General features: G+C 41.4%; 1 protein-coding gene across 1 annotated transcript in view; it reads right to left on the reverse strand.

Annotated features, from left to right (window-relative positions):
* Positions 1-13263, reverse strand: part of NPHP4 (nephrocystin 4) — a 952546-nt gene that overhangs the window by 422359 nt on the left and 516924 nt on the right. Inside the window, exon 12 of the mRNA XM_069239971.1 lies at positions 6794-6849. Within this exon, the coding sequence (XP_069096072.1) occupies positions 6794-6849 (56 nt within the window). The remainder of the gene's footprint in view (positions 1-6793; positions 6850-13263) is intronic.

Raw genomic sequence — 13263 nt, forward strand, 5'->3', positions numbered from 1 at the left:
GTCTCTGACGTCACCTGCTGGCACTGGCCACTCAGAGCAGTCCAGTGTGGCAGCAGCACCACTGTTTCCAAGATGGCAGAGGTCTGGAGCACACTGGAGGAGCTCTGGGCACCTCCCAGGGGAGGTGCAGGTCAGGGGAGTGGTCACTCCCCTTTCCTTTGTCCAGTTTCGCGCCAGAGCAGGGCTGAGGGATCCCTGAACCGGTGCAGACTGGCTTATGCAGAGATGGGCACCATCTGTGCCCATCAAAGCATTTCCAGAGGCTGGGGGAGGCTACTCCTCCCCAGCCCTGACACCTTTTTCCGAAGGGAGAGGGTGTAACACCCTCTCTCTGAGGAAGTCTTAGGTTCTGCCTTCCTGGGCCAAGCCTGGCTGGACCCCAGGAGGGCAGACACCTGTCTGAGGGGTTGGCAGCAGCAGCAGCTGCAGTGAAACCCCGGGAAAGGCAGTTTGGCAGTACCCAGGTCTGAGCTAGAGACTCAGGAGATCATGGAATTGTCTCACCAATGCCAGAATGGCATTGGGGTGACAATTCCATGATCCTAGACATGTTACATGGCGAAGTTCGGAGTTACCATTGTGACGCTATACATATGTCGTGACATATGTATAGTGCACGCGTATAATGGTGTCCCCGCACTCACAAAGTCCGGGGAATTTGCCCTGAACAATGTGGGAGCACCTTGGCTAGTGCCAGGGTGCCCACACACTAAGTAACTTAGCACCCAACCTTTGCCAGGTAAAGGTTAGACATATAGGTGACTTATAAGTTACTTAAGTGCAGTGGTAAATGGCTGTGAAATAACGTGGATGTTATTTCACTCAGGCTGCACTGGCAGGCCTGTGTAAGAATTGTCAGATCTCCCTATGGGTGGCACAAGAAATGCTGCAGCCCATAGGGATCTCCTGGAACCCCAATACCCTGGGTACCTCAGTACCATATACTAGGGAATTATAAGGGTGTTCCAGTATGCCAATGTAAATTGGTGAAATTGATCTCTAGCCTGTTAGTGACAATTTGGAAAGAAATGGGAGAGCATAACCACTGAGGTTCTGGTTAGCAGAGCCTCAGTGAGACAGTTAGTCATAACACAGGTAACACATACAGGGCACACTTATGAGCACTGGGGCCCTGACTGGCAGGGTCCCAGTGACACATACAACTAAAACAACATATATACAGTGAAATATGGGGGTAACATGCCAGGCAAGATGGTACTTTCCTACACACATATTTATGGTTGTTTGGATTAAAATGCTTTATTTAAGATACTTCAGTGACTTATTATTTGTAGCCATCTAAATGGGCATACACTGGATTATACTGATTGATACATTATTGTGATAATTTATATACAAAACAAATTGGTCTGCTTTACTTGTTGACCCCATGATAAAGAAAAGAGGCCGGCGTTTTTTATTTTGAACTTCTGACCCTTTGGCGAAGCCAGTAGGCCTGCCTTACTTAAAATGACAGCCTTTATATTGCTACTTTACGTTAAAAAAAAACCTCAGAAATTCACTGAAAAAAAACAATGGTTGGGTATGATATTAACATCATACCTTACCTTAAACAAATCCATAAAAATTCACTGATAAAAACAAAGGTTAAAGGGCCGTTTTAATTAGGTTAAAACATGGCATTTTAGGTTAACAAATCCACTGAAATTCACTAGTTATAATTATTTCAAGTAACTAGAACTAATGCCCTGAAGTAACTACTTCATGCTCTGGCCATACACTGCTTGTACCCGCACATATTACAACACTCATGATATGTTTGATGATTGCATTGATAACATCTCTAATTACATCTGAAATCATTGAATTGATAACAACACTGTGCATGGCAAGAACATGAGTTGAGGGGCGGTGAGTACCAACCACAACTAATAATCAGACCCATCAGCCTGAACCACCATAGTGACTAAATAAACTTGAGTTCAAATCCTACAATACCAAAAAAAGGAATAAAGCCAGAATACATCATAAGAAAAATTGCAAACCAATATAGAAAAATTGGGTACATTTTAATAAATAAAATGACACAAACATGACAAAAATACAATAAGGGAAAAAGGTGTTATACATTTTTTAATTTTAGGGTGCAAAATAGCCCCAAAGACTTTAAGCGCCAACACATGGGGATCTTGTTGCGCATAACCAGTACCTCGACTCAAGTCAAAGGGACCACGATGGAGGGCAGGTTGGATACAGAAACCAGACTCAAATCAGCGAGTAGCTTTACCTTCAGACTTAGGGCCTAATGTCGATGTTGGCAAACAGGTTACTCTGTCACAAACGTGATGGTTATTCTATCTGCTGCATTACAATCTCCGTGGGGTATAATGGAATCGTAACACAAAGGATGAGATACTCATTACATTTGCGACAGAGTAACCCTGTCCGCCAAGATCAAAATGAGGCCCTTAGTATCTGAAATAGAAGTCAAAAATCCCTAGGGCGGAAAGGCAGCAGGCTCCACTTCGTCAGACAACTGTTGCATGAGATCTCGATCAAGCCATTGACTTCTGACGGGAAAATGCTGAGCAGGAGAAATTTGAAATTTGCACCCAGAGAAGGTTCCTCACCAGACAGTTACTTTTGGCACCTCTGCCTGGTGAATAGTTCTACCTTTAGATCACGTCATTTTTTTGGAGCTCAGATTTTTCCAGCGGGGCAAGGCTGCAGCCTATAGCCAAAGACGGCTCCACACCTTCTCTGCAAAGTCTCACTGAATTGGATTTGCTGCTGCGGAAATGCTAAGAGCGTGATCAACCTGGATCTTTGGGTCAGTGGCAATGCACTTTTGTTGGGTCAGCTTGGTAGGTTGGTCTCTGTTAAACCTGGCATCCTTGGCATGGTTTTCCCCCTAACTTTTTCTCTTTCCTCCTCCTGTTTATTTGACTTTGTTATTGCTGGCTTTAGGACTCTGCACTCTTTAACCTTGGTAACCAGTGCTAAGGTGCTTATGCTCCCTCCCTAAAACTAAGGGTGGTTGGAACTTTTAATCCTGCCGGTGAAACTGGTGTAATTTAGGAATTCCGCATTACTCATGTAATTACTAATTAATTCTGCTGGTCCGCAGGTAGAATTAAATCAGCACTGAAACGGTTTTTTAAACAGGGCTGGAAGAGGGAGCAGTCCCTCTATGTTTAAAAACCACTGCAGATTAACCTTTAACCTGCAGTGATTTAAATACAGAGGGATTGCTCCCTCTTCCGGCCCTGTTTAAAACCACTGTAGTACAGTGCATACCCCTCAAGTCACCAAGGGGTATGCACTGGAATGGATACCCCTCGGAGCCCTTACATAGTTATGTAAGGGCAGTGAGGAGCATATACTGCAGTACAGTGCAGTGCATACCCCTTCTTGACCTTACTTAAGTATTCAGTGGCATTGTGGGGTATGTACTGGACTGGATACCCCTCAGTACCCTTACATACTTATGTAAGGGCACCGAGGAGTATGCACTGCACATTGCGGTATCCATTCTGTCCCTTCGCGTAATTTTAATGTAATTCCACAGAATTCCATGGAATGAATTTACTTGTAAGTCTTAGTACAGTGGCACAACCTGTGCCCTGGGCTTGTAAATTGAATGCTACTACTGTGCCACCCACTTTAGTAGCCCTTTCAACAAGTTTCAGGTGTGCCATTGCAGCCTCTGTGTGCAGTTTTAAACTGCTATTTTGATTTGGCAAAATAAGGCTCCAGGTCCCAAATCTTCCTTTTTAATACACTTAAAAGTCATCCATAGGGTAGGCCCTGCACAGCCCAGAGGGCAGGCTGCAGTGTATTCAAAAAGACGGACATGTACTTTTTAATTTTACATACTCTGGTAGTGAAATATTCTTACATTCCTTTTTCACGTTTGCAAGGTTACCGCTCACATTGGCTAACATCAGAGTTACCTTATTATATCTAATAAATGATAATTTCCAAATGGGAGCAGGTAACCAGTTCATTCTTGATGTATTTCGAATTGAAATGAAAAGTTCTCTTTCATAATGAAGTCATGCTTAAAATTACACTTTTGAAAATGCCACTTTTATAAAGTTGGCACTATCGTGCCTTGACTGTGTCCTGGTCTGGTGTAATCAGATATATACAATTGGTGCTTAGTGCTTTTTGGCGCTATTTTCTCTGAAACCTTTTACATTGCATAGGGTAGTTCTACTGATTGAATTCTATCAGTTTGGTCTGGTTTTATTTATTAAAATATAACCTTGTGTCTAAATTGGTGAGGGGTTTCCTTATGTTGTGTTTTAACTTCATTGCTGTTTGAAGTATGCATTAATACTTTACACATTGCCCATAAATTAAGCCTGACAGTCCTGTGCCAAGCTATTAGAGGGCTGAGCACAGGTTAATCTGGGGTCTGCTTGTGCCTCACACTGACAAGGACTGTGATTGCTGCTTCAGTAAGGGTTTCTGCCCACGAACCGGTAACACAATTTTTCACAGTCTTTGTCCTGCAGAGGTATTTGGAGCCAAAACGTTTTTGAGTACCAGGTTTCAGGATATGTTAGGAACTTAGAAACTAGCCAAGTGTCTAGGACATTGGAGATAGTACTTGGTGGTCAAGACTCGTTCCAACAGAGGCCTGTAACATGTTCAAGGGCAGGTCCAGCTGGAACCGACCAGCCTGGGACCTGCAGAAAAGGCTTTTTGATGCTTATGTCCCTGCTTGTGGTCTAGGGAAACATGTAACCACTCTTTAACCAAGGGGGTTAAAATTCCCAGTGGTGATCCCACCCAACTATGAAGAATTTCCTGTGTGCCCTACAATGCACTACCTAAAGTCAAGATGGAAGAAACTCACTTGCCCTGTGCAGAGCGCCTGTCCTCACCCAAGAGGTATGGCCTGGTAAATGTGCATCTCCTCCTCTGTGGCCCTCTAAACCAGTTCTGGGGACAGTTCCTCTCCCACTGGCATTGGTGCCTGTCTGACTGGGGGAACAAAGAAGGACCCTATCCAGGTGTCAACTAACTTTGCCTGTGACAGGGTAGGTTTCTTTTAAGCTAATCAAGTTTCTGTGCACAACCCAGATGGTCATCCTGCCAGAGGTTAATAAATATCCACTTTGAAAAATCGGAGCAGTCCCTGCTTTTGTGTGTAATAAATCTTTATCCTTTTTGGTGTGCTGGTGGAATACCATCCATTGACCATGGGTGCTGTCAAAATACATGCCTCTGCACAATATCCCCTCTGGTATAGTGTTTCCGACCCCCATTCCTTGTGGTCCCTTGTGGGTTCCAAATCTCCAAGCAAACTTTTGAAAATAAATTCTCTGACCAAATAGTATTTTGAGTTTTCACATCTATTTTATTGAAATGCTTTGCAAATTTGTTCTATAAAACCAAAGACGGTAACTAAACTAAAAAAGTATTAAACCAACAATTACATGCCACAACACTGAATAAATATCATAACGTACAAAGGATATCTATGGGTTTAAGAATTTCATTAAAACCAACGTTATGCAACAGCAATCAAAGATTCACCGGAAGATGATACGCCATCTTAAATAAATGCTCACTGGACTTAATTCTACTTATCATTGAGGACTTATCAAAAATACTGAAGGAATTATCTAATGAGATTGCACAAATAAAACAGGAAGCAAACAGGATCTGACAACTGGGGAAAAAATATGAAGAACATAGACATACAATTGGAAACGTATACAGCAGAAATCGACAACAGAAAGATCAAACAATTCAAAAGAGACACCATGGACTACAAATTGGGAGAAGTATATAATTGGGCCACGATATATGCAAGGAGAAGACAGAACAGACCAATGTCACAGACATCGGAAAGTGAGACCTCAACACCTGATGAGAACACAAGTAAGAGCATTGGAGGGAGGGGCTTGACAAGATGGCCACCTGGCAATGTTTCTCCGGAGCTACCGCCGGCACAGATTCTCTGAAGCGCCAAAAGAAAGGTTTGGCTCAACGATTCTTGATGGACACTGAGGGTGCATCTTCAGTAGAGGTTGCCTGACGACAAGCCAACGCACCACAGACAGTCATCGTGCAGGTCCATGATGAACATATATTCATTACATCTTTGAAAAGGCATAAAGCAGAGCATTTTGTGGTGACATTCCCCACTGCCCCCCAAAAACAAATTGTGAGAGAGATAATCTGACACAGCGAAGCTCTGGACGGGTCAGGCGGCGCAGAAAAAAAAGAACTGACAGGGGCCAGTCCTGGTGCTATAGGACTCCGGTAAAGTCATTATAACTGACTGTCTGATGTGAAGACAGATTCAACGCCACCTGCTGGTACCTGAGACCTATTTTAGAAGTTTCAAAAATCCAGTTTTGTGCATGGGATATTCAAAGGTGAGGAATCTGCAGGAATAAGTATCCATCAGAAAAACAGTCTATAAAACAAAAATTGTGCATTCAACATCCACCAGAGTCTTCTTCCGTTTCACAGTAGGCCATCCCCGTATGAGTATGCTTGCCATGTGCTTTCAGTCCCACAGTCAAAATTAAACAGAAACTCTCTATCATGAACTCAGGGCAGGAGTGTACTCTCCTCAGAGCCATATATGAAATCTTTATTTTCTATTATCAACAGCAAATTCACTGACCTTGCTTTAGGTGATTATCCAAATCAGGGTCTTCAAGGAGAGTTACAATTCGACAATAGTAACATCATCTAACTCACTTAAAATGCATCACTAAGTTGATGTTTATCATAGTTGATAGTCAATTTTATTGATTCATTTTTGCTGTAAAGATGACAATGACAACACATATTCAGATGAACTCACCACTGGTCCTTTCTCTGTGTCTTGAGGGGTTTTTGGTAAATGGGAAGGAGGCTTGGCTAAAAGGAAAAAGTCAAAAGGGATTCATTGTACCAAAGCAAAAAATGCATGCATGTTAAAAAATATTGTAAGTGCAAACATTCTACAATGATTTTAATTTAAATATCCAAATGGCCTTTAAATATTACTAGCGTAAAAAAGGCACACTGTGCAAACACATGACATGCTTCTGTCTTGTACTGATAAACCAGTGTGAAAGTCCTGTCGAAGGATGCCCAGATATAACAGCCAACATAAATATCAATTTACCGCAGTAGGTTTCTCATATGATCTCTGATATGATACTCCTGCACACACCAATTAATGATACTGGGGATTACCAGTCTGGAGCGCATGAATATTGTCTCACTATTTATTAAGTAATGTCACTTGGGAAATTGTGAATTACAGTAGGAATCTGTATATCAGTATCAAATTCCCACGGCAATCAACCAACACAATTCACAGCTTTTGCTGGTGAGATGTATGTGCTGTGGGATATTGGATGTTCGGTTTTACCAGGTTATTTATTATTTCCAATATGGCCAGTAACTCATGTTAATGATTCGGCTGGTCACTTCCATTACCATGCAAATTGGGAAGGCCTCCCAGCTCAGAATGAGGGCCCAAAACACAGAAATACAATAAGGACGTATTGGTCAACAAGGTTATGGAGGCTATTTGATTATTAAGAATATTTGCTCTATGCTAAGATCACTTTGAACTCCATAAACAGACATCAGTGATTCATCTAAAACACAAAAGGACTGAAGGCTAAATATCAATGAAGTGACTAAAACACAAAACTACTAAATGTTAAACATCAATGATTCAACTAAAACGCACAACTTCGAAATTCTAAACATTGCAAGAAAGGCTGAAAAAGAAATGTTCTCACTTTAACATCTAGTACGCACAGTAATTAATGTAGTAATTTATTTTTTATTTGTTTACAGAATGCTATGAAGCTGGGCTATCTCATAGCAATCATGATCGGTCTGAAGAGCTGTGCAGCAGTAGCTCTTGAAATGGAAGGTGTTTTTAAGAGTACTCAGGAGTAGAAAGGACTACAATTAAATATTGAGTGACACTGAAAAAAAGACCTTGGCCACCAGCAGACGTAGTCATGCATCAATTGTGGCGGTCTTAAGCATCTCACTGGCTTAAAGTATGTTGGATGTAGTGGGAATGTTTGAGATTCAGGAGCTGCTGTGTTTATAAGGCATAAGTGGATTAGAAGAGTGGAGTTTGAAGACCATGCCAGAACTTGGGATAAGTCTTTCTACAGTCTTAACTGAGGAATGAAGAATGTGTCATAACAGACATACATCGATAACTCTTTAACTACAGGAACTTGACCGGAAAAATGCATACATACGTCCGTTATTAAAGAAAACAAACCTAGACCCTCAGGACCCCAACAACTACAGACCAATCATAAATGGACCTTTCCTGAGCAAACTTATAGAAAGAGCAGCATTCGTCCAGATGCCACAATTCATTGAAGACAATTCTATGCTTTCAGTCAACCGAACTGGATTCCACCCAGGAAGAGGCACTGAATCGGCACTCATAACAATCTTGGATGATCTTAAAAACACAGTCGACCACAATGGAGTTGCTGCACTACTTCTCATGGACCTTTCAGCTGCCTTTGATACTGTTGACCATGACACCCTAATTCAAAAACTTCACGAAGCCGGCATAGAAGGGACTGCTGTCAACTGGATTACATTCTACCTTCAAAACAGAACTAATATTATCTATTCTACCCCCTTCTCAACCAAAACCTACCTCACAAAAGCAGAGGTCCCCCAAGGATCAATCATCTCACCTATGCTTTTCAACATCTACATTATGTCACTACCAGAACTGATCAATGATTTTCAACTCACATGCTTCAACTATGCAAATGACACACAAATACTACTTAAATTGGAATGCCCCAAAGACATTGAAAACTCACAAATATTCTGTTGTCTCAGAGCACTTGATCAGTGGATGACTTGGAGCCATTGCAAACAAAAATGCTTCCAAAACAGAAATACTCACATGTGGCGAATGGAAAAATTATGACCTCCTGTGAGCCTGACATGACGATCTCGGACCACCTCCTCAAGTATTCAAGGAAGTTAAAAACCTTGGAATTACCATGGACTCCAAGTTAACAATAAATGCCAGAGTGGACAAATTAGCACAATCAAGCTTCACCACCTTGAAGACTCTGCGACGCATCTTCCCCCACCTTGGATTTCCACACAAGGTGCAGGCTACTATCTCTCTTGAACTATCCAAACTGGATTATGCCAATGGCCTCTACCATGGGTCATCTCTATCTATTATGAAAAAACTACAATGTATTCAGAACTCAGCTGGCAGGATACTATTACATGTAAAGCCACTAGCCCACATCTCCCTCCCCTGCCTTGAGAGCACTACACTGGTTACCTGTTGTCAGAAGATCCACCTTCAAGCTGCATTGTATCACCCACAAAGTTATACATGGAACAGGACCACTTTTCATAAGAAACAACATAACCAAATAGATTCAACAAAGAAATCTACGCCCAAGATTGGCACCCACCTCAGAGCACCACCATAGAAGAAAAATACATTAGGTGGTACATCCTTCTCCGTTCAAGCAGACAAGCTATGGAATTCATTACCCCAAATATAAGATCCACAGATAACTATCTTGCCTTCAGAAGACTACTCAAGAGTTGGCTCTTTCCTTCATAACCACCATATTCAAACAGCAATGGACTATGTATGCCTGTATTGATAAATATTTATAATCTGATTATATGTATATTCTAGATATGTATAGTACTTTAAGAAATATGTATTGTTACTCTTTCATCACAATAAATTATACACATACTCTTTAAGCTGGTTTAACGAATGTATATTTACCCATGGTTAAATATATATATATGTGTATGTGCGTGTGTGTGCATGTGCGGGTGTATATATGTGTGTGTATATACCTATATATGTGTATATTATTAGTCTATACTTAACATGTTCATAGGTCATTGCATAGCTCCTGGATAAGTTGTTATATTTGATACATGATGATGTTTTATTATCATAAGCATTTCGCTATTCAAAAATTGAATAAGGATGAATGAATGTTAGAAAAGTAAACTTATTCATTAGCTTCAAACATTAAAATCCGGAAAGTCTGTGTTTATACAATACTAATTTTCTTCTCATAACATTATACCCATTATTATATTCCTTGCACATATATTCCCTTACTATGTATTTACATATCTATTTATTACTCTACTCATACTGTACTACAGAACAATTAAATACAAATAAATTAAAATCTATAAATACAATTCAAATTATAAATAATTAAATAAAAAATAATACTAATAATTATAAATAAAAAATAAATAAAAGAAATAATTAAATAAATTAAATATATATATATACATAAAATAATAAACAAATAAAAATATTATAAATGTACTCTTTTGTAGGCTTTACTCTGTCTCCCCACCCCCTATGTCTCTATCAATGTATCCTCCATCCCCAGTCTACTCATCCCAAACCCATTTTACTACTTTTGTCTCCAAAATACCCCTGCCTAAGCTCTTCCCTCCTCTACTGCATCTAGCTCACCCTAAACCTGTTTACTACCATGATCTCCCAAACAACCCTACTAAATTCTCCCTCATTTATCTCACCTTTGACTCATCCAAAACCCCTCATGCTACTATGATCTCCATAACACTTTCCACAGGCTCTTCCCTTCTCCAGCTCTCCTTTACTCATCCCAATCCTCATCCTATTACTATAAACTCCCAATTAACACTTCTGGATTCTTCCCTCCTCTATCCCTACATTACTCTAGTCAGTCCAACTAACAAACTCACATGTCCTCTGCTCAAATGAGCTCATAATAATACTTATATTGTACTCATATTTTCCTATACTAATCCACCACTAATTCCTCTTGGGTTCCAGAGTAGCGTGCTACTCGCCAAAAAGTGATTCGATACCTCGTCAGGGGTATTGAGCGCTATATAAATACAATTACAATTACTACTTTGTAGGAAGATCAACAGATCTGCTCCTGTACTGTTCCAAGAGATGAGGTAATGAGACAGTTCAGCGAATCACACCTTAGGCTTCTGGATACTTTGTAAGGATGGAATGTCTTAGGGGGTGATTATGACCTTGGCGGACGGCGGAGGCCGTCCGCCAAGGTACCGCCGCCAAATGACCGCACCGGCCATTCAGACATTTCCTCTGGGCCGGCGGGCGCTCTCCAAAAGAGCGCCCGCCGGGCCAGAGGAAATGCCCCTGCAACGAGGACGCCGGCTCAGAATTGAGCCGGCGTAGTTGCAGGGGTGCGACGGGTGCAGTTTGCACCCGTCGCGTATTTCAGTGTCTGCATTGCAGACACTGAAATACACAGTGGGGCCCTCTTATGGGGGCACCTGCAGTGCCCATGCCATTGGCATGGGCACGCGGGACCCCCTACCGCCATCCTGTTCCTGGCGGGAGACCCGCCAGGAACAGGATGGCGGTAAGGGGTGTCAGAATCCCCATGGCGGCGGATTCCCCCGAGCAGCGGGAAGTCGGCGGGAGACCGCCGACTTTCCGCTTCTGACCGCGGCTGAACCGCCGCGGTCAGAATGCTCGTGGGAGCACCGCCAGCCTGTTGGCGGTGCTCCCGTGGTCGGTGGCCGCCAGGGTCAGAATGACCCCCTTAGTGAGGTACAACAGAGGGCTTCTATACAGAGGTTTGTGAATGAGGCTCAGAGACAGATATTTTCTCCATAGAGATCCGATATAAGACTTTAGGGAATGGCAAATATAGTCATGGCAAAACATACAGAAAATGACTCTTTGGAGGCTTTCTCACAAGTGGTAATGAAAGGAATCCATGATGTTGTTGTAGATGATGCCGTGCAACTCAGTCACTGTTTTGGCTTGAGGTATGAAGGTAAGATCTTCGTCAACTCTCAAGCTGCATCTGAACTGGTTTGGGGGAGGAATTGTAAAGACTGGTCTGATAAAAGGCACGGCATGGCTGCAGAGTAAAGGCGTATCTTATATCAAACACTGTTCCATTCTAAATATCAACACACGGTTCCTGCTCATGTGCTGGCAACTGGACTAAACCTTTACACTTTAAGTTTTCCTTTGGAGTAGAAGCCCTAGTTTGCGACGTAACCTGCCTGTTTCAATGTATTTATATCGTAAAGTGTTCAACTGCTGGACAAATTGACTTGGTGACCTTGTCTTTTAACTATTCAAATATATAGTAAGATAAGCTATTGTTCTTACCAAACATGGTAATGCATTCAAAAGAACAGCAAAGAAAATACAGTTATTCTTATTCTAAATACTGGAGTTAACAGCAGCTCTTCCTCTAAAGCCAGGAAACTGATGAAAGATTGTGTGAGTGTTATATGAATGCAATATGAATTTAATCTGAACAAGCGCTAAAATTGCCTTTAATCGATAGAAAAATACTTTAGGGTATAAGCAAGTAAAAGTCACCCACGGAGGCATAGCTCCACTACTTTCCATTTGGTCACATTGGGGCCAAAATCTCATTGTGCTCACTTACCACAATGATTCAGAATGTAAACAACTAAGAGTATTAAAAAATGACACATCAGCATTGTTGTAATGATTGTAAGGTTATATCTTGGAAAAATAAATTACGTCAGGAGAAAAATATGTCCAAGAAAGATGTATGTCCTCAAGTGCTCAGAGAAACTATACTTCCATACTCAATCATATTCCTGACAGTATATAGCTTTAAGACCCTTCAGATTTAAGGTGGTCATCCTCCAAACGTTTTGCCCCTTTGTCTCCCACTAAACTAGCCCTTAAACATGTAACAGGCCTGCTACTGCATGGCCTATATGTGCAGTTACACTGTGTAGGACGTTGGCTCTGTATGTACTATTTCAAAGTAAGAAATAGCATGCACAGAGTCCAAGGGTTCCCCCTAGAGGTAAGATAGTGGCAAAAAGAGATAATTCTAATGCTCTATTTTGTGGTAGTGTGGTCGAGCAGTAGGCTTATCAGAGGGTAGTGTTAAGCATTTGTTGTACACACACAGGCAATAAATGAGGAACACACACTCAAAGACAATTCCAGGCCAATAGGTTTGTATATAGAAAAATATATTTTCTTAGTTTATTTTAAGAACCACAGGTTCAAGATTTACAAACAATACTTTGAATGAAAGGTATTTCACTTAGGAACTTTAGGAACTTTGAATTAGCAAAATAGCATATACAGTTTTCACTCAAATGGCAATAAGCTATTTTAAAACTGGACGACAGTTCCTGGGGGAGTTAAGTGTTTGTTAGTTTTGCAGGTAAGTAAACCACCTACAGGTTTCAAAGTTGGGTCCAAGGTAGCCCACCGTTGGGGGTTCAGAGCAACCCCAAAGTTAC

Source organism: Pleurodeles waltl, chromosome 6 (genome assembly GCF_031143425.1).
Source record: "Pleurodeles waltl isolate 20211129_DDA chromosome 6, aPleWal1.hap1.20221129, whole genome shotgun sequence".
Lineage (NCBI taxonomy): Eukaryota > Metazoa > Chordata > Amphibia > Caudata > Salamandridae > Pleurodeles > Pleurodeles waltl.